This window comes from Gadus chalcogrammus, chromosome 9 (genome assembly GCF_026213295.1).
Source record: "Gadus chalcogrammus isolate NIFS_2021 chromosome 9, NIFS_Gcha_1.0, whole genome shotgun sequence".
NCBI lineage: Eukaryota > Metazoa > Chordata > Actinopteri > Gadiformes > Gadidae > Gadus > Gadus chalcogrammus.
Genome location: NC_079420.1, coordinates 8,372,624 through 8,395,123, shown reverse-complemented (window position 1 = coordinate 8,395,123; position 22,500 = coordinate 8,372,624). Strand labels below are relative to the sequence as shown.

Genomic DNA, 22,500 nt, shown 5'->3' with positions numbered 1-22,500 from the left:
TTGATTGTTCTGAGCCCTGCTCTGTGCCTCTTCTGTGTGTAGCATTGTGATAATCTGGTGTGTGAGGATCACACAATCATGGCGTTGTGTGCTCGGAACGTTGATATGTGTCTCGCACACACGCACCTGCACTCTCAGAACAGTCATTGTCCTTGTCTAAGGAAATTTGTGTCGCCAAAACGAGTGTGTGTGTGTGTGAGTGTGTGTGTGTGTGTGTGTGCGTGCAGGGGTGCGAGCTCCTCGGAGCATTCTGTCTGACCGAGGATCTGTAACCAGAGCCCTGGAACTTGTTAGGAGATCAGTGCTTGATTAATGGACCGCTCTCTGAGTCTTCCTCACTCCAGAGAGCTTAGTTCCAGCCCCTTGGTCTCTCGTTCACTGGGGTCCCGACAGAACTGGCTGCCACATGAGCTCTAAGCCAATCGAGATGTTGTTCCCGTTAGCCCTGGGACACTTCCCCCCCATGAAGAGGATAATATATTGTTTATTATTGTTCATTAAAGAATCCTCTCTAACCTTCCTGGGTTCCAATGTGGAAATGTGAAGAACTATTTCAATGACATTCAGTGAAAATGAGCTCTGAAGACCAGAAGGAACAGTTGACTCATGATCTAATGGAGTGTGCTGGAGCTCTGTGGACTGAGCCAGATAACCGATGTTTCCTCCTGTATGAACTCATTCTTATTTATTTCCTGGTGGTTTCCTTCATATCGGGCACGGGAGTGTTTTACAGCTTGACGGTTCCTCTTTGAAGTGGCTATGTAAGGGCATCCAAAGGCAAACAGATTTATGCTCTAATCCGGGTGAATACGGACTCCAACTCGGAAACCAGTTTGGAATATCCCCAGACCAAAAAGCTAGACTTTTCCTGTGAAAGGCCTCATCGATTCTAATGCTATATGGGGTAAGGGCTAACTACAGTATTTTTTGTAACAGTCATTTTGTAACATGTTTTTTGTCAGCCATGTTGGAGCATTGATGGAGCAATCTCCCATTTCATGTCCCCAAACCCTGACCACATTTGTAAACCTCATTTGCACTTATTGAGCAATGCCAACACAACGGAGCAAACGGAAACAGCGGACACACACATTGAGCAAGAAAATCAATCTCCTGTTAGTCTCTTTTGAAGCTCTTTCTCTTCTTCAGTCATCTCTGCTCTCTCCTTCAGCTTTAAGATCCAGACATCCGTTGTAATTTAATGATTGTGCGTCACCTCACCATGGGGTGAAGGGTCTTTTAAAGCCTGAGGCTTAATGGGGACTTGGGTGGGTTCAATGCTGCCTGCAAGACACCAGATCTCTCTTTCTTTCGTTCTCTCTTTCCATCTTTTTTACTCACTCACTCACTCACTCACTCACTCACTCACTCACTCACTCACTCACTCACTCACTCACTCACTCACTCACTATGTCCTCGTCTTTGTCTCTCCTCTTTCGCCTCCTGCCTCACCCTCTACATTCATTCATTGCTCTTCAACACATGCACCTCAGACTTTTTTCAAAACACAAATCTGTACTTGTGGAAGTAGAAGACTTGCAAAGCTGGTCCATGCATTTAGACAGGAAGTGACACGTGTGAGTGGCGTACATGGACCATGCTGGAGAGGAAGTGAAAGTGACCATGGCGTGTTGTCGTGCTTCCCCTACAAAGTGTTTTTTAGTCGGAAAAGAAAAGAGGACCTTGACCGTGGTTCCCCTTCCTCTGAAGCACGGAGCGGCAGAGAGTTGCGGAATAAACGCACATGCCGTCGAATATACTTTTTTAAGGCTGTTCCACAGTGTGTGTGTGTGTGTGTGTGTGTGTGTGTGTGTGTGTGTGTGTGTGTGTGTGTGTGTGTGTGTGTGTGTGTGTGTGTGTGTGTGTGTGTGTGTGTGTGTGTGTGTGTGTGTGTGTGTGTGTGTGAGGGTGTGTGTGTGTGTGTGTGTGTGTGTGTCTGAGGGTGTGTGTTTGTGCTAAAATAACCACTGTTTCAATTTGTTACTGTTGAACGCGCGCTTCACACAATACGGGTGGTCGTCTGGGAGAGTGTGTCTCAATAATTATTCTAATTAACAGCAGAGGACAATCTGAGCATTATTTAAAAATAGTTTTTCTAAATATATTACAATAGGTCGACTATTTCAGTCCTTATGGGACATTTCAGGTCATGTATTGTAATTATAATAATCCTAATTGAATTGGGTCACAGAGACTGTGTCTTCCTGAACGGTCTTTTGACGATGCCGTGCACCACACTGAGAAGCTGAGGGTCTCTGGGCCTGGGCTTGTGTCACATATCTGAGTGTGAGATCTGAGTGTGAGAACCGACATGCAGTGAGTCAGTTGGGGAGATGTGCACGTAAGCCTGTGGTCTGAAGGACCCTGATGCATTGTGGCCTCTGGTGTTGAGGTGTAGACCGTGTGATAGCAGGGTTGCAGTCAAACCTGCTGCTAACACGTGTTGTAGACCAAATGTGAATTGATCTTCCTGTCCATCATGCTGGACGTTCTGGCCTTTACACCGTCTCACAAACTTATGTTGAGTTTAGACCAGACTATGTAGCTTGAGATTTATCTATTGTACACTAATACAATTCTTACATTTTCAGATTCTTAAAGCAACTCAGGACTACTCTGTCCAGTTGTCTTTTTAGCAAATCGGCTCCTGCAGAGCTTGCTGGTTTTGAGGTCATTCCTTTGATGGTTCTCAGCCTCTCTCCATTTAATTGTCCCTTTGAGTTATAGTGTCTGTTGCTTCGTGTACACATACGTAGGAAGAAGGTTCAGCTTGTATGACTGTGGAGGAAAAGACGACCTGAAACACAGAGGGGGAAGTAAACCCTAGGAAGGACCACAGAAGGTGCTGCATCAGCAGGTGATAACGCAACTACGAAACTCTGTTCAAACGAACCTTGGGGAATATGAAATGATTAGTAAGCAGCAGATATATTGGAACATGCTCATGTTCAAATTCAATCAAGAGCTCCATTGATCCTAGCCTCACAACCTCACAGGCTCTCTGGGTCAGATCCAAGCAGCTCAATGAGAGGCCAGCTGAGGAACGCCAAGTGTGAAAAGGAACATGGCAGGGTGAGTATGTGTAGGCTAGGGCGCCTTGTGAAACGTGTTTGGTCAACACGTTTCACAAGGCGATAATTATATCGAGAAACTGGCTGTTCCACGGAGGGCTGTGACACATTGTAATGAAGATGGGGTGCTACAGTACAGGCCATTCTAGTAGCTAGTTAGCTTCACCCTTCTTAGCATCCACACTGTCTTTAATACAACCTGTTATTTAGCATGTTAATGTTCAAGGGCTCTTACTGTAGAAGCCTAAGTTGCTTGAATGGTGGTCATTATTTCCTATGTGACGACTGACCTTTTGGTAGCAAGTGTTGTGTCTTGAATTAATAAAATATATGCATTGTTGGTATAATCGTTTCTATACAATGTACACATATGATTGTGTAGTAATTGAGTCATAAATGTATGTAAGGGGAGGGGGTTAATTGGGCCTGGGGGGGGGGGGTGAATCGATCATGTGATTTGGCCATTAGAACCGGAGACCTTTAACTTAGCCCCGCCCTCATCTACCCCTCCCTGTGCGGCTGATTGACAGGCACTGCAGGCGCTGCTGTAACACTGACATGCTACCAGGTTTGTTTTGCTGATGCTTGTCTCAGACACAGATAACCAAACCACAGGGCTCCATCACACCGTCACTTTTCACCTCGGATTTGTTTTTCTGTTTAGATTTTTTTTACAATATTGTACATGAATGGGCAGGCACCTACATACAAACACACCCAGGCATAGTGGGGCTGACCGTTTTTTGTGCAAATCCATAGGCTAACCCAGCGCTGTTGATGGGAAACCAGAGACAAGCAGAGGGGGAGGGAGAGAGAGATGTCGGGAGAGAGATAAAACGCTTCCTGATATTTTTATTCAAAGCTGACAAACCTCTCTCTCTCTCTCTCTCTCTCTCTCTCTCTCTCTCTCTCTCGTTTGTTCGTTCGTTCGTTCGTTCGTTCGTTCGTTCGTTCGTTCGTTCGTTCGTTCGTTCGTTCGTTCGTTCGTTCTCTCTTCTCTCTCCGTCTGTCTCTCTCTCCTGCTCTCCTCTACCTCGGTGTGAGTCACAAGGTCAACGAACAGAACCAGTGAAGAAAGCAGGGGTTTAACCCGGCCTGTGTGTCAGTGCTCTTTGCGTTCTTTATCCATCCCGGGATGCCGTCGGCTCTGTTCACATTGACGGCCGTACACATCCTGTGAGTGGCTATCGAAGGCTCTGACACGAGGCTCCCATCGATCGGCAATGCAAATCAAAACATGGCCGCCTGACCGTCAACAACAGCGGGCGGAAGCAGCAGCAGCAGCAGAAGGATGCAATGGAGGGAATCGATGGTGGAAGCCATTAGCGACACTGTGACCCCTGCTGTTGTTGTCTGTGGGTTTTTGTTTGTAAAGTTGGTCCGTCTGCGAGGGCTCAGTGGGCCGGTGGTGGTGGCGGCAGAGGCAGCCCATTATCTGGCTCTATAGAGCTGTTACCGTCCGCAGAGGTCGAGACGAGGGCTGTGCGGACGCAGGGCTCTCCTCTCCTCTCCCCCCGTTAATTGGAATGAGTCTGCATGTCTGCTGGAGGGTCTGTTAGTCCTCTCTGTCCTATTGAGTTCTACGCTCCCACTTTCCACTCAGACCCCCGTGTGTGTGTGTGTGTGTGTGTGTGTGTGTGTGTGTGTGTGTGTGTGTGTGTGTGTGTGTGTGTGTGTGTGTGTGTGTGTGTGTGTGTATGTGTGTGTGTGTGTGTGTGTGTTGGATGTAGGATGTTGGATGTTAACAGAATGTATCCGTATATCTGGCTGTTTGTCGAGCCCCAGCTCCCTGAGCTCAGACGGGGTTGAGGGATCAAGGGGAAATCTTTTCCGGAAGGAACCGGAACGTAACGGGATATTCCTAGATGTCCTGTTTTGGATGAATGAAGCACATCTTGTCTTGCACACCCTGGGGAGGGTAGAATGCATGTACACTGTGTCAGTGTACAGATGCTTTAATGCTTTAGGTGTGGGAATGATAACTAGAATCGGAATTGATCAATTTGATTCATATTTTCAGGATGTTAATTTCCGGAAATACGCCAGTCCGCTGTGCGCTAAGAAGAAGATTATTTTGGGGCAATTGATGGCATGAAAGCATAGTAAAGCGTGAATACGATTATGTCGTATTCATCAGTCTAATCCACTGATTGCAGTAATATGAACACACAAAGGCAAACCCAAGGCAAAAGAGATACATAAAAAAAAATTAAGTTGTGAATCGATTCTTAATCATAGAAAATAAGTGTCATGATTCGTAAACCCCAATTTTAATTGCAAACCTACTGGAGCGCCTGGGGCTGGATTCATTATCATCCCATGCTGGCTGTATTTGTAATTGTTCTTTTTTGATTTTTCTCTGATAGCCCCGTTTGCCTCTTGCTAGGAGGAAAGGCAGCTTTAAATCATGGTCTTTAATGACAATCTGCACAATTAGCCCTGCTATTCACTGATTGATTGATTTCATTTGCTGCTTCGAGGGCTGTAATCAATAGTCGCTCACGTTGCTCTGCTCCTCCTGGAGGAGGTCAGCAGGGTCCGCCTCCTGCCACCTTCAGAGGAGGAGGACGGGGAGGAGGAGGGGAGGACAGAGGCGGAGGATTAATGGAGAGATGGAGGGGAGAGAGTAAAGTTGGTGTATAGGACCTTGTTGTTTGACTTTCGTTCGAGATAGTGGGGCCAAAGAATGATGGGGAGTTGAATTCTATTAAATGGCCACTCTGTTATCAGCCTACCCTTTGGAACAGTCCTCTTTGTGGGCTGGTAGGCTGGTAGGCTCAACTATCCACACATCTGATAAGACACCCCCACATGTAGACCGGGTCGATTTTAAGGGCTAATCCTTAACGTTACACCTGGTGTTAAAATATGGGCTCTGTAAGGTAAACATGGATGTTTATTGATTCCGCCCCTCCCCACCCTATTATTATTGGATGCAATGACCCATCATCAGCTCATTGAGGGGACCAGTTCACCTTGGTGACCTGTCGGGGTTCATGTTGTGAGTGTGCCTGTTTGTGTACCTATGACCAGCACCCTTTTGTGTCATTGCAGCGTCTCATGTATTTCTTCAAGCTGGGGGGATAGCGTGCCTATAAGAGCAAGGGAAAAGAAAGGGAGCACAAAGGAAAACAGAGAGAGAGGGAAGAGAGGAGGAGAGGAGGAGAGGGGAAGAAGGAGAGGGATGGAGGCAGAGAGAGACTTCATCACATAATCAATCCCGCGGTATCCGGATCATTCCGGTTGGCCGATGGCTCTCCATTTTTAAATCAATATAGTTAGTTACCCGTGTTTGTGTGTGTGTGTGTGTGTGTGTGTGTGTGTGTGTGTGTGTGTGTGTGTGTGTGTGTGTGTGTGTGTGTGTGTGTGTGTGTGTGTGTGTGTGTGTGTGTGTGTGTGTGGGGGCGTGTGGGCGTGTCGGGGTCCGGTACCAGGAGTGCGATGGTGCACGCAGATGGTGGTGATGTCACCTCTCTGGGGCCGCCAGCTCATGTGCGGTCCTCAGTCTCCTGCTTCCTAGCTTCATGTCCCTCCTCTCCTCCATTAAATGATGGGAAAGTTCTTAGATGTTCAGGACTGCACTTCATTTACTGTTTCCTACAAAATATAATGCATAAACAAACACTGTCAGTCATTCTGCCTGGTTCCATCTGTGTGTGTGTCTCTCTCTCTTTCTTTCTCTCTCTTTCTTTCTTTCTTTCTTTCTTTTTTTTTTTTTTTTTCTCTCTGTCTGTCTCTTCCTCTCTGTGTCTCTCTCTCTCTCTTCCACTCTCCAACTCTCTCTCTGTCTCTCTGTCTCTCTCTCTCTCTCTCTCTTCCACTCTCCCACTCTCTCTCTCTCTCTCTCTCTCCCTCTCTTTCTCACTCTCACTCTCACTCTCACTCTCACTCTCACTCTCCCACTCTCTCTCTGTCTCTGTCTCTCTCTCTATATAAGACTCCGCACTTCTGGCAAGTGGTCCGGCTGGCGGTTCCCTGTGTATATGTGGGCTTCCTTTCTGTGACGACACTTGAGGAATTCACACACACACACACACACAGACACAGAGGCACACACACAGAAACGCACAATCTAATCACATTTGGAAAGTTATCTTATGAATTAATAAATGAATATGGCTTAAAACAATCTCTAAATTTGAGTAGTTTGTGTAATTTGTGTGTCTTTGTGTATCGTGAACATTTGTGTTTCTGTGTGTGCATACATATATGTGTTTGTGGGGTTTAGGAATGCTGACATTTGGCTGTTTATAGCAGTTATACTGGTGAGAACACTGCTGGCAGGTCGAAAGGGGAGATGTTTGTTTCTCCCTCACTTACTCAGTTAATTCCTCTCTCTCTCACTCTCTCCCTCTTTCTCTCTCTCTCCTTCTGTCAAGTTAGAAAGTACATTTTTTCCAAAGTAGCCCACGGTTTTCTCACAGCATCAGTTACCTTCCTCTGATTGGCCGACACCTGGGCTGATGGTCACATGACAGAGAAATGTGTATTCAGGATTCTCTCTCTCTCTCACTTCCTCTTCCTCCCCCTCACCCTCCCTCCCGGCTTTTCCTAAGGCACTCGAAGATGACTACTCCTTCTCATATTTAAGTTGTTGTATTTCAATCTGTGTGACACAGTAGTGGACACATCAATCTTGATATTGAATCAAATTACAAACCGGTGTAACTTGATTAGACCATTTCCTGAACTCAAGATGCTGCCAGTGATGCAAAAAAATGAAGATTGAATTTCTGTGGTCTCTTAAATCTCCAGTGATATGCAATCTACCTTATTGCCCCACCCCAATCAGTCAGTTAGGATCAGTGAGATGAATTATTCAAGATTATCTTTATTATCTTCTCCATTCTATTCTCTTCACTTTTCTCTTCTCCCCTTCCATCTGTCTGTTCCATCACCTTGTCTCCTCTCTTCTCCTGCCCTCCTTTCCCTCCACTCCCCTATTCTTCCTCTCCTCTCCTCTCCTCTCCTCTCCTCTCATCTCCGCCACTCTTCTATCCTTCCTGTCCTCTCCTCTCCCCTCCTATCTCCTTCTCCTCTCCTCCACTCTCCTATCCTTCCTCTCCTCTCCTCTCCTCTCCTTTCCTTCCTCTCCTCTTACTTTCCTCTCCTCTCCTCCCGGCTCTTCCTCTCTCAATACATCCTGATAGCTGTGACTGGGCCATGGTCATGCCCATCAGTTGATCTTGGCTTCCCCGCGAGTCCCCAGGGTTTGTATGTCTCAATAGCTATCCACTTCCTGTCTGGATGACCTCATCCGAACCCAGCTGTCCAACACGACTCCTTAAATCAATAAGGAAATTAATTTAAAAAACCTGAATCTGAAACATGAAACGGCAGCACTCAGCGTCCCCGATTGCAAGCATTAGTTCCAGGCTTCTTTGCCACTTTTTAACAACACTTTTGTGGTTTAATGTTTTGGCAGCTAAATTATGCAAATGTCCCTCTTAAGAGATTAGCTCATTTGCATTTTCTCAAATCCAAACATTTGGGGTGGGAATCTGTAAAGATGATGGGTGTATTATTCTAAATCCATCTATTTTAACACAAACATTACATTATATTTGGCATTAATGTCAAGAAATACCGTAACAGAGAGGAAGAGAGACATGTGAGTGGGCTAAAGCGAGTGAGAGCAGATGTTGTTCCAAGATGGAGTGCATCGGAGGGTGAACTGGGAAAATGCAGTCTTACTTCAGGGCATCTGGGCGCACAATAAACACATTCTGTCGTTTTTGTTACTGTGTTCCGTACATTTTGAGTAGCATTCTGAAAAGGTGTGTGTGTGTGTGTGTGTGTGTGTGTGTGTGTGTGTGTGTGTGTGTGTGTGTGTGTGTGTGTGTGTGTGTGTGTGTGTGTGTGTGTGTGTGTGTGTGTGTGTGTGTGTGTGTGCATGATGTGATGTTACTGGTCCTGCAGATTCAAAGCCCAATAGTTCCAGGTTCAAACCCTATTGTCGGGGTAGAAATTGCCCTTTCTTTGCCCCCATGTTATAGATTTTTAGGGCATTTTGGATAATTTCCAGTGCAATGCTATGGAATGTTGACCATCCAATTGGACCAATTTTCAAGCACTCCAATACAATCTGGACCTGCCATGATAATATAGAGTATAACACAGAAATGAACTCTTTAATCGAATATCTTTATTAACTCATACCCATCGGCAGGTAGTTTGCGAGGCAGGCTGCCCTATGACCTGACCAGCTCCTAACCTGCTCATTAATAACGGTCCTAAAATGCCACCCGCTGTTGCTTCCGATAAATGCCTATGCTAAATTACGAAATATTAGTAACTGCATTTAAATGCATTTGAGCAGCTTCTGGACGCGTGTGTGTGTGCGTGCGAGCGGGCGTGCGTGCGTCTGGTGTTTGTGTGCGCGTGTGTGCGCGCGTCTGAGCCGGAGATAGGATGATGTGTGTCCTCTACTATCAACAGGGCAGAGTGAATTAGTCCATTGTCCGTTCATTACAGCCACTTCTGTGTGGACGACAGCAGCTGTTAATCTTGGCTCACAGCAACAGCGCTGGGCTCATGGAACACACACACACACACACACACACACACACACACACACACACACACACACACACACACACACACACACACACACACACACACACACACACACACACCACTTGGGCCTTTAGATCCATGAAGCGCTAACTGGTTTAGCTCCTATCAGTGGTTCCCTCTGTGTGTCCTTTATGACTGCATGTGGATGGCTCCTCGCGTTTGTGTGTGTGTGAGTTGCGGAGATAGTGGTCTCCTTCACGGCCCAGAACACAGGCCACATTGAGGGTAGCGGTGGTCCCGGTGGTGTCATGGGACAGATGAGTCGCTCCCGGCCCGGCGCCTTTGACCCGCCGCGGGTGACTCAAGGCGCGGAGACTTCCCCATCGGGGGCCGTGACGCGGGACGAAAAACTCAAGGCTCAAAGTCTAGCGGCCGCGACCGGCACGCCAGGCTGCCGCCGACTTCATGTTCCGGTCACATTGCTCCTTATTTTTCTCCACCGATGTTAATCCTTTTTATAATCGCTATTCAATCATTGCGTTGAATTGATTTGACCGTGGGTGAATTGTTATAGGTTCTATAGGTTCAAGGAGTCCATCTCCCTAGCCGCTAGAGTCTCGCGGCTAGACTGTCCTGTCTGTCCTGTCTGTCCTGTTCTGTCTGTCTGTCTGTCTGTCTGTCTGTCTGTCTGTCTGTCTGTCTGTCTGTCTGTCTGTCTGTCTGTCTGTCTGTCTGTCTGTCTGTCTGTCTGTCTGTCTGTCTGTCTGTCTGTCTGTCTGTCTGTCTGTCTGTCTGTCTGTCTGTCTGTCTGTCTGTCTGTCGGCGTGTCTGTCGGCGTGTCTGTCGGCGTGTCTGTCGGCGTGTCTGTCGGCGTGTCTGTCTGTCTGTCGGCATGTCTGTCTGTCGGCGTGTTTGTCTTTCCTGTCTGTCTGTCTGTCTGTCTGTCTGTCTGTCTGTCTGTCTGTCTGTCTGTCTGTCTGTCTGTCTGTCTGTCTGTCTGTCTGTCTGTCTGTCTGTCTGTCTGTCTGTCTGTCCTGTCTGTCCTGGCTGTCGGCGTGTCTGTCTGTCGGCGTGTATCTGTCTCTCCCTCTGTATCTGTCTCTCGCTCTCTCCATCTCCCTGGTCTCTGTGGTCTTAAGTCTCTTTTTGGTCTATGTGCCTCCTTGCGTCTGTACTCACCCCCTCTCCCCCCCCCTCCCTCCTCCCTCCCTCCAGCTGGGATGTCCTGAGGGGACCCCCGCGGGCCCCAGAGCAGGGACGCGCTGATGGGACCTGCTGCGCCGCCATGAGCCTTCAAGACGGCTGCGGCGGCGCCAACCTGGCGGCCGCCGGCGGCAGCATGCGGCGCCGGCTGGAGGACCAGGAGCTCACGCTGCGCGTCTACCCGGGCCCCCTGGCCGAGGGCACCATCTACTGCCCCGTGGGCGCCCGCAAGAGCACCAGCGCCGCCGACGTCATCGCCGGCGTCATCGAGCGGCTGCGCCTGGAGCGCACCCAGTGCTACGTGCTCGCCGAGGTCAAGGAGTTCGGCGGCGAGGAGTGGATCCTGAACCCGGGCGACTGCCCCGTGCAGCGCATGATGCTGTGGCCGCGCAACGCGCTGGAGAACCGCGGCGGGCTGGGCAGCGGCGAGGACTACCGCTTCCTGCTGCGCGAGAAGAACCTGGACGGCTCCATCCACTACGGCGGCAGCCTGCAGATGTGGCTGCGCGTCACGGAGGAGCGGCGCCACATGGTGGAGCGGGGTTTCCTGCCCCAGCCCGCAGGGAGCCAGCACCCGGCGGACCTGTGCGCCCTGCCGGAGCTGACGGAGCGCGCGCTGCTGGAGAGCCTGCGGGCGCGCTTCCGCCAGGAGAAGATCTACACGTACGTGGGCAGCATCCTCATCGTGGTCAACCCCTTCCAGTTCCTGCCCATCTACAACCCCAAGTACGTGAAGATGTACGACAACCACACGCTGGGCAAGCTGGAGCCGCACATCTACGCGGTGGCGGACGTGGCGTACCACGCCATGCTGCAGCGCCGCAAGGACCAGTGCATCGTCATCTCCGGGGAGAGCGGCTCGGGGAAGACGCAGAGCACCAACTTTCTGATCCACCACCTGACCGCCCTCAGCCAGAAGGGGTTCGCCAGCGGGGTGGAGCAGACCATCCTGGGGGCGGGGCCCGTGTTGGAGGTGAGGAGCTGTGATTGGTTGATTGTTTTTTGTGTTTGATTGTGTCAGTAGGGGAGGATGTGTGGGATTGCACTGAATGCAAAAGGAGAAGTGGGACTGGAGGACTGCTTTCAGGCTCAGCTGATGACATTATCGTAAACTCAAACGGGAGCATCGGTGGTTTAACATCGGGATTCGTGTTGGCGTTACGATCGTGTCCTCAGCAAACGAGCGAGGCCCAACATTAGTCAGAAGTCATTAGCCGGCTGCCTGCCATACCGCTGTGAGTCGCATCGACTTCGGTCACAAGACCAGGAACATAAAAATCAGTTGAGGACAAGAATACTCCTCAGCCCGGGCCCCTCCGAGCTGTAACCCCCCCGGGGGCCAACGGTAAAACACTCCACAGCCAAGGTTCCCTATCCACAAAGAGGGGCTGCAGTTTAGCTCTAATGTAGTAATTGAACCACGCACCCTGAGCCTATGCTGGATTGACTCTCTCTAGAGTGCAGGAAGGGTGGGTGCGCCATAAGCTGTAGCTCAGCTCAGTGGAGACCCCTGAGCTCGTTCATCAGTGAGGAGGAGAGGTGGCTGAAGACACTGACAATCCTAGGATTTAAAATAATGTGGGGGGTTTTCACCCCGATGGCTGGAATGTCATTTTCTTTCCTTTTTTTAAATGAGGCGTGAAGCAGATTACTGGAATGCCTGCGCCTGCGGAGCCTATATTTAGCTTAAGCTTGGCCACGTATGATTTTTATGTTTATTATTTGACCCAGAAACAGGGAATTTGCGTTGAAAATCCAATCCCTGGAATTACAATTTCAGTTGGTGGAAACATTGAACAAACGACTGGAATGCTGGTTAATCCTGGTCTGGATTATGAATTAATAGTGGATTATGGATTACAGAATCAGTCACTGGGAATTTAATATTCCCGGCAGGAGAGAAGGTTTGGCTTCATACTGCCGTCATCACTGGCTCTGATTTATCTGTTGATTTATGGCGGCCATTTTGGCCTGAAATTTACACCCGTCTTTTAGGGGAAGTACGTAGCTGTCATGACACAATGTGTTCTCCCCGTGTGCACTACTGCAGAGTCAAACAAGGCTTCAGCCGGAGCCATTTATAGTTTCACCGTGCAGTACGCTCCTCTATGCCCTGATATAAATGAGTTTTATTTCATCTTATTATTCTTGTTATTTATATAACATTTGGTGTTTATGCAAAGTTTGACTGACCGTGAAGTCTGAGACATGTTATTCAGTAGCAGAAAGGAGTTAGGCAGTGAACGCAGAGACAGGTCATTAAGGAGCAGGTCGGAGTTAAGCAACTAACATTAAGCAGGTTGGGGTCAGACAGTACAGAGACAGCTCATTAAGAACAGGTAGGGTCAGACAGTAAAGATACAGCTCATTAAGCAGGTTGGGGTTAGACAGTTAATACAGACACAGCCCATTAAGGAGCATGAATGCGTTGAGACAGTACCAGTGCGCCAGTACAACCCAGTTACAACCCAACTCTGGTGGTGAGTCCCACTGTCTCAGAGAGGAGACTGAACGGAAACTACTTATGGTTGACAGTGATGCCTCAATAACCAGCAGAGGTGCCGCCTCACCCTTCAACGCTGCAGCTCTGCGCAGAAGAGGAGATCAGGGAGTACTTAGTCTACAGGGGAGGCCATTTCAGCTCACCTGTCAGCTATGTGCCTGTGCGTGCACTGCTGAGCATCAATGTCTTTGTGTTTGTGTGTGTGTTGATGTGTGTGTGTGTGTGTGTGTGTGTGTGATTTTGGGAGTACATCCGCATGGATGCCTTTTGCTATGTTTATGTGTTTTTGTGTGTGTTTGTTCCTCATAAATAAGCTGTCTGAGAGGAATTTCAGTCCTAGAATAGTGCAGTAGTTTTTCATCACAGTGTGGTACACAGAAGCACCGAATACACGCAAGAAACACACAAGCATATTTACACTAGCCAGCTTTTAATAGAAATGTCCATAAATTGGGCCAAGGGCACCGCAGCCCCACTGGGAAAAATGTCCAACATTTAGAGACTGTGTGTGCGGAGGAAGTACAAAAGCAGAAGATAAACACACACACACACACACACACGCACACATTGTGTGAAGCGTGTGGTCAACGGCAAACAAAAGAGGAGGAACAGTGGCTATTTTAGCCCTGCTGTGAGTCAGTGTGTAGGACGCTAGCTAGCAGGTACCATAGAGACAGTGCAGAGCTAGCTCTGCACTGCTAACGCCCGCGGCTTGGAGGCTGAAACTAGCTGGAGCGTTCCGGAGCCGACCGCTTCAGAAGGTGTACATCTGCACACCACGTAATTAGCATGCATTCTCACGCATAAAAAAAACATTGTGTATACTAACGTGGGCCCCCTGAGCAAGAGTGCACTTGCCACCCTAGAAGTGAACACACTGTATTGTAAAACACAGATGCACGCACATTCAAGCATACAGGAACACACACATAGGCACACAGGCATGCACGTGGTCACGCACACGCACTCGCCCACACAAGCATCTCTGTGTTTGACATTGACATTGGCCTGGATGTGTCCGGCTCTTGTCAGTGTAAATCCACTGTGGTGAAGACGATAAAATGTGACTTTAGCTGTCTTCGAAGGTCACCGCAGGACGCATAAACAATGCCCTGAGCCAGCAGGAGTCAGACACCCTGGCCACTAAGCTACGCCGTCCTAGGATACATGGATTAGAGCTGGAGTGTGTGTGTGTGTGCGTGTGTGTGTGTGTGTGTGTGTGTGTGTGTGTGTGTGTGTGTGCGTGTGTGTGCGTGTGCGTGTGTGCATGGCTCCGTGGGTGTGCATGGCTCCTGCAGTGCCTCTGAAACAAACAGCCGTAAAGCCACGTGGAAAAAACAACCAAAGCGCGCGTGCGTGTGTGTGCGCGCGCGTGAGTGTTACGTCACTCAGGACAGAGATGTTATTCAACAGCCGACCTGCCCCCCACCCAAACCCCCCCCCCTCCGCTTCGCTCTGGAATCGTAACTTTCCATAAAGACCGGCTCTTTAATAATGTACCGCAGATGGCCAGTAACTGCTGCAGTGCCGTGTAACCAGAGCGGCGGTTAGGACCGGGAGCGAGGGGAGCGTCGAGGGCCGCGAGGCTGGGATCAGGATCCCCTCGACGGGAAGACAGCTGGACTTCTGGTGGGAAGAGGACCAGCCGTAGCCCCCCTAGCCCCAACCCGGTGTGATAATGTTGTTGTATTATGCATCCAAACACCCGATGTACTGTAGCTCTCAAAGATGTCCCTCTACAATTAAGCCTCTCTCTACGGAAGAAACGGATGTAGACATACACCGTAGAGTAGAAGGCATGTATACAGAGTACTCAGAGTACTCACAGTACTCAGAGTACTCACACAGGTTCAACGTTTGAATATTTTCAAGAGTTTTCTTTTGCAATCATGATTCAAGATTATTATTGTCTTTTCGTGGTCAGGCCAGGGCTGTGACCCAGAATGTAAAACAGTAGGTTCTAATAAACCCAACGTCCAAATGGCTGTCTGTTGTGATGAGGGATGAGGTTATATTATATATATATTTTGGTCCTTTTTGGTGGGTTTAATTAAAACTCTTCTAACCCTCCTCATTCTAGGAAGAATGAGACATTTTCTGTTAAACCCATCAAAGCTGACCAACGTTTGGAGTCCAGCTTTTGTCTAGACGCTGGTTGCTTCAGAGAGACTGTCGTAATTCAACTTGTTTTCCCAGCCTTCAGTCTTCAGTGTATGAATGAATCCTTGAACCCAAACTCCTAACTTCATACTCGATGACAAATCGCGATGGCAAACACAAAGCACACACATGTGGGGAGTACATTCTGGTCCTGGATGTTTTTTTTAACACAACCGACTCACCAACAGGCTAAAACCCTTGCGCAAAAAATACATTTTAAAGAACGGGAGCAAACCCAGACAGAGCAACCCTACAGTATATGACAACTATTACCCTTTTGTTCCTTTAGATTAATAGGTTTAATCATAAGTGCATTCATATAGTGAGGAAAGAAATGACCCATTATAGACCAGGTGGACGAGGAGGCCGACGGCCATGTTGGTACAAAGAGAGCCCGGTTATACCTCTGGGCCTCGGCTCACACACCGCACGGTGACCAATCAAAAGATTCAACCATCATGAATGTCCGTCTTTGTATTTCCTTCCCCTGCGCATTTGCTTCCAGCCACCGACCGGCCTTCCTTTCTCGCACGCCTCCTTTGAATCAAAAGTATTTCCAGAATGTTTGAGCTGTAGTACGTCAGCCTGCGCTCCTCCTATAGCTCATAACATACCCGGGTGTGGCTGCACCCGAGGCCTCCATAAACCAGCCGGCTTACGGAGGCTCGGCCCAGCGGTCTTAAGAGGACGGGCCGAGCTGTGGTGCTGGTGCCGGCGGTGGCGGTGGGGTAGGGGGGCTTCACTGGGGACCTCTGGTGACCCTCCGGGGCCCTCGTTATGACCGCCCTTTGTTCTCGGTGGTGTGGGGCCGGGGCCTCCACCACCACCAGCAGATGGTTCCATCCAGATGCTCTTAACCACGCCCCAGGGGACATAGCTCGTCTCCCATGGGTGAGATGGATGGGTTCAGGTAGTGTCTCTCCCTCTCTCCACCCCCCTGGCTGAACTGTGTGTGTGTGTGTGTGTGTGTGTGTGTGTGTGTGTGTGTGTGTGTGTGTGTGTGTGTGTGTGTGTGTGTGTGTGTGTGTGTGTGTGTGTGTGTGTGTGTGTGTGTGTGTGTGTGTGTGTGTTAGTGTGTGTGTGTGTGTTAAAAGGTATTAGGGGTTAAGTAGTGCGCTAAGTGTGTGTGTGTGTGTCTCTCTCTAATTTGCTGGCGAACACCTGAAACCACAAGTACAATAATAGACCCCGCGATTGGCCACTCTCATCTCAATTGGTTTAATAGTTCAATTCAAATGATTTGCTCGAGTTGGCAAAGCCATCCCTGGGTAATGCTGTGAATGGCACCCAGTGTGTACTCAGCATGCAACGGCAGCCATTCAAACTCCAACAACTTTGTTGTTGTTGTTTGTTTATTGTTCACGAATGAAGTACCACCTTTCTGCAGGTACACGTGTATTGCGACGTACAGTTCCAGAAGAAGCATCTCAGACTGTCTTTGTCTCATTAGGTGACCTGAGGAAGCTTTCATCAGCCCCTTTATGAACTGATTCAGGACGACCGCACCGTCCGTACCCAAACGGCATGGTCGCTGCCAAGAGCCTTCAGTAAACGCTCTCACGTATCCTCTCTAATGTATTTATTACTGTGATGGATGATGTGTGTTGAGCAAACGTATGGCCCTAGCATAGCATAGCTTAGTATAGCGTAGCATAGCGTAGCGTTCCGTCTGAGCCACCTCTTTAACAGATGATAACAGCCAAACTCCAGAGCTCCACACGTCCGTGTCCTCCTACGCTAATCTGCCGGCTCCGTTCTGAGTCAGACCACTTTAATGTATTGTGTGTCCTCACACACAGACTATAGATACATCTGGGCTTTTCTCAGAAAAGGAAAAGAGTGAACCTTTCCCAAACACATGGTGGAATATTTGAATAGGTCCTGTTTGCGAGTGGTTAGTTTGGGATAATAGTTGAGCCCACCCCCTACCTCCACTTAGATAGCTATCTAGCTAGCGTGGGCTTGTTTGGGATGAACCCTTAGCCTTCCTTCCACCACCTCCCTGTAGCCTCTTGTTAGCACTCCCATCCCTATAATCTCTATAATCCGCCCAGTGTATTCCCGCAGATGCACACAAACACACACACACACGCACACACACACACAAACATCTGTTCCCTGGATTATCCTCATCCTCTTGCAGTTCAACTCTGGAACATTCCCTCCTCTCTCAAGAATCAGTCTTGAGAGTCGTTTGTGTGTGTTGTGAGATAGAGCAGGCAGTTGAACCCACTGAGACATTTGTTCGTCACACATTCAACCTGGACAAGGTTCAATATGCTATCATCGTCGGACACAGATTCTGGCAGCTGCATCCTTTCAGCAGCCGGTGTTTTTCTGTGAATTTCTGTTTCGCTGCTCATGAACCCCCAATTGGTGTCCTTACAATCTCACGTTTCTCTCATAATTGCTTGTGAAAGGCCTTAATCAGAAAAATGAGTTAGTTTGGGTAACCATTTAGAGTGTAGCGTCAGCCCTACATGCTACGAAGCCCACACATGCTACATGCTACGTTGCCCACACATGCTAGGTGGGGTTTTGAAGTCGACATGGAGTTAGCGCAGAAATCATTATTGCTTAAGTCCCCCATATTAAGTAAGTGTTGATGTGTTGCTATGGAGACCAAGCGTGTTCTCTGTATTTTAACTAACAGTTTATGGAGGTAGATGATATGAACCCTGATGTCTGGTTCCTCTGACGTTTTGCGGTATAAGGCCAATAAAAAATCCCAAGCAGCAGATGAATCACTAGGAGGGAGAGTCGCCGTTTGAAGTTAACCAGGAACAATCCTTCATCTTAATTTTGGAAAGTGAACTTGTCTCTTTCATAGTAATATTGTGAGTCATATTTTATTACTCTATTACCTGGACTACAGGAGAGCCCCCAGTCGGGCTCACTCTCTGGGTTTGAATCCCCGTGTTGGCTCGCCTCTTGAGATCAACCTTATCTCGGAAGTTAACATTATGGTTCTCTCTCAGTCATGCCTCGAGACGGTTGAATGCATTTACAATTTGGGCATTTAGCAGACAACTTTATCCAAAGCGACTAACAATGGTTCACACACGCAAACTCACACACCGACGGCGGAGTTTACCACACAGGGTGATAGCCAGCTCATCAGGAGCAGTCAGGGTGAGGCGTCTTGCTCAGGGACACCTCAACACTCGTTCTACCTCCTGTGCTACTAAGTAATATTTGGATTGCCTTTCCAAATATGAATAATTTCTCATGAGGCTAGATGTACGCAGTACAGTTATGTTGGATAAATTGTCTGATAATTGACTAAATAGTAAGAAAAAAACAAAACATTCTGTAATGAAGTATTTGCATCAAATCATAGCTTGTTTTAAGATGCAATGTGTGATTACTGTAGAGATGAAACGTGACTGTCAAAGCCCCGGTTCTCTGTGTATCATCTTCCTGAGGCGCTTCACTGGTAGACCCCCGGTCGATTAACTCCCAGCCTGTGAGAGGGGAATTGACGACTTAAGTAGTCCTGATTCAATCACAGCTCGCTTACGTGGCGTCGGTCAGAGACAAGGAGGAGATGGACGAGCGTCCATGAGAGTGAAGGAGCAGACATCTGGACACAGAGGAACCATGATGCTAACTAGATCATCACTAACCGCCCTGGACGCCTAACCGCAGTCTAGATCTTTCTCTGTATGCATCGATTGCTGCCCTCCCTCCACCCATGCCCGACTGTGGTGGAAATATGAATCGTAATGTTTATATAAAATGATATACAAATTGCATAAACCTTGTTTATATAATTACTAATCATTCAAGTATTTTGTTTACATTCTCCTTGCTCCTAGAGGTGTCTCCCTTCCTCTCTCTATTTGAAAGGTGTTATGGTAGTTTGCATGACACCACAAAGTCTGATACTAATCTACTGATACTAGTCTTGGATGTGTCGATTCCTTACCCAACTTGCAGTCTCACAGACATGTCCACTTTCCCCCATCGTTTATTAAAAATTTATTTTCTCTCTCTCCCGACGTGGCCAATCCTTAGCCCTCCACAATGATCACTCCCCCTCACCTTTTGCGTTCTTTGATGTTATGTGAAAGGTTCCCCATAAGAATGATGTACAGCCATTGTCTTATTGAAGATGTGCTTGGCAAATTGCTGCCTCCATCTTCCCATGATCATGCTTCAAAATTCAATCAAGTACTTTTCTGTCAAGAAGTGCCCTAAAATAAGTTATTCTTCATCACCTCCTCAGGTTTTTCTTTTTTGCCTTGTGTTTGAAGTGATGGTTTTTCATGTGGATACACTTTGTGAACATGTGTTCTAAAGCTGCTCGGTGGACTCTGAGTTAACCTACCTCTCTGAATATACATTTATTTGCATTTCTATGATTCTTTTCCATACCACAGTTGGTCACTTATAAGGCATGAAACACACATACACACACACACACACTCTCTAACTCGCATGCATGCGCCTTGCCTTGCCTTCGGCCTTCACCAAATGGAGCAAGGTCTTCCCTCTGTACTTTGAGTCCGCCTGCACTTGACCACTCCACATTTAGCCCAGTGCTTGGTTTGCCTGCAGTGCAGAGGTCTGTGATTTAAGTGCTTTAATTACAGCGGCGTGCCCGTAAAATGTAGCTTCCACACAGACTAACTGACACACTGATGGATGGATGGATTGTACAGAGCTGTCGTGTTTGTGTCTGCTCTGTAGCTCTGCTGTATAGAGACATCAAAAAGAGAAACACACAAGTAGAAATAGAAGGAAGAAAAGTCTTATGGGCGATGTATCGGGAAAGGGTGAACGTCGTTGTTCCTGGAAAGTTATGGAAGATTTTAGGCTCACCCAGGTGTAGCTGATGCGTCAGGCTTAGAAGCCACGGTGGTTGCTTTGTGGTGGCAGTGTATTGCTACCTGCTTTATCCTCTTGCGCCTGGGTTCTCGTGTTTTTCATGTGTTTGTCAAGTGCAGGCCTTTGAGGCACCATCGGAGCCGAACAAAAGATGGCCTAATCTACGACTTTACTTTCTATTCACCGAAAGGTGAAGGCGTACAAGTTGGTACAGGTGGCTTTTATCTTGCACTCTCACAAAGTAGAATAGGGATCACCTCGTCAAACATACACAAGCAGTCCGGGGGTGTTGAATTAATGCTGTTGTGTTGGTATGAATGGACGGATGAGGCTGTCACTCTGTCTGGTGACGTGTGCCGTTGAGTGCTATTAGAATGGCAGGTGGAAAGCTGCACATAGTTAAACGGGTACAGGGTATCAGGCCTCGCACTGTTTCACTGTATTAAGGAGACATCATATCGTCATCATTTCTTTGGAGTACAAAACTATTTGGACTGCGAAAAGACTCAACACAAAGGCAATATCAAAACCATGATATTGAAATAGTGCTGATCCCTACTTTCTTTAAAAAATGATCAACCCTATCATCCACATTTCCCTCCACCCGCTATCCCATCACCGCCACGAATCAGCCCTCCACCCACACCTCCTCCGTCCTCTGGCAGGGAGGTGTAATGGAAAACAAGTGGGCAGTAGGATGCACTAGATAGAGTGATGTAATGATGAGGTGTGAGGCTTGATGTCCTGTACACTCTGAACTCTGTGTTGCTTTCCACCTGCCAATCTACGAGCACTCAGTGGTAGACGGAACCATTCAGTTACACAAGAGAGACCAGAGAGATGGAGATATTGGAGAGAGAGAGAGAGAGAGAGAGAGAGAGAGAGAGAGAGAGAGAGAGAGAGAGAGAGAGAGAGAGAGAGAGAGAGAGAGAGAGAGAGAGAGAGAGAGAGAGAGAGAGAGAGAGAGAGAGAGAGAGAGAGAGAGAGAGAGAGAGAGAGAGAGAGAGAGAGAGAGAGAGAGAGAGAGAGGCTTCCTTCCCAGAAACTGAATAAAAAGGGGGTAGGGGGAGGAGACATGCGAGAAGAAGGTTGGAGGTTTTTGCTCTAAATAATGGAGAGCAAGAGGGAGTCATTTCGAAGGCAATGCGATCCCCTGGTGCCCCAATTTCTTCTTCTGAGGTTAAGGCAGACTTCCAGCGCTGTGAGGTTTGGCTCCTCGTGCGACGGCCTGCTGAGCAGCACGCCGCGGCTCAGACTCCTGCGGAGACCGTGTTGTTTTCTGTTGTGTTGAAATGAGGTTGAGCATGAGGGGAATCACTCGGCAAAGAGGATCATGCAGTATCTACATAATTATTTGCGTCTGCTACCGTAAGGTAATATTAGCGAATTAAAGATCCCACTAATGGGAATAATATTATAATATCTTCTCAATGCAGAATATACATGAATGTATTCTCTAGATCGCGAGGGCTTTTATTTTGGAAATGTATATTTTCACTAATCCACACCGATACGACATTTCATCCATATAGTGTCCGCCAGTCTCACCACCATCTCCCCTTGTTCACAAAGCACCAAAACAAAGTACGGTGTCTGGAATGCCTTTGGAGTTTCCCCGCGTCCCCCTGGGCCGCGTGTTTAAGGTGTTTTTAACGGGCCAGATCTGCCACAGCGCAGGGTGTTTACAGCTTCCTGTAGGTGAACAATAAACACCAGCTCCACTTCCTCCTCCATGCACCCAGTGGCATCACAGTGGTGGTGCCGCCGGCCCCCAGGCTAGGGGGGGAGGAGAGGCCCTTTACTGGGACGCCACCATGTGAGGGCCAGTGAGCTCAGTCTCTGAATAGCAGGTTGAGTCATCTTGGAGTCCAGCAGTCCTGCTGTGTTACAGCAGAACCTCCGGGGGGCGATGGCCAAGAGAGAGACTGGGCCGGACACAGAAAGGGGCGGAGTTACACGTGGTTTCCTGATTTGTTACAGAGAGTTTAAGTCGAAGGAAATCATTAGTGCGAGTGGATGACGCTTTCAAAAGGGGTTAATAAGAGATGGATTCGAATGTGTGCGTTTCTACAGTGGCCAGTCTACACGGTGTTGATGTGAAACCTTTACAGACACTTTATTACTGTTTCCTTCTGCTGACACACTAACAGATTCCCACCTCCAGCCACATTATTGGTCAAAACAAACAAAGTGAAACACCCGTTCACCCAGATCTGG

At 48.1% G+C, this 22,500-nt stretch overlaps 1 protein-coding gene across 3 annotated transcripts in view; it reads left to right on the top strand.

Moving 5' to 3' along the window:
* Nucleotides 1-22,500, top strand: part of LOC130388556 (unconventional myosin-IXAb-like) — a 95,250-nt gene that overhangs the window by 10,715 nt on the left and 62,035 nt on the right. For all 3 annotated transcript variants that reach the window (XM_056597901.1, XM_056597900.1, XM_056597902.1), the window contains exon 2: nucleotides 10,803-11,763. In XM_056597901.1, the coding sequence (XP_056453876.1) occupies nucleotides 10,873-11,763 (891 nt within the window). In that variant the 5' untranslated portion in view covers nucleotides 10,803-10,872. The remainder of the gene's footprint in view (nucleotides 1-10,802; nucleotides 11,764-22,500) is intronic.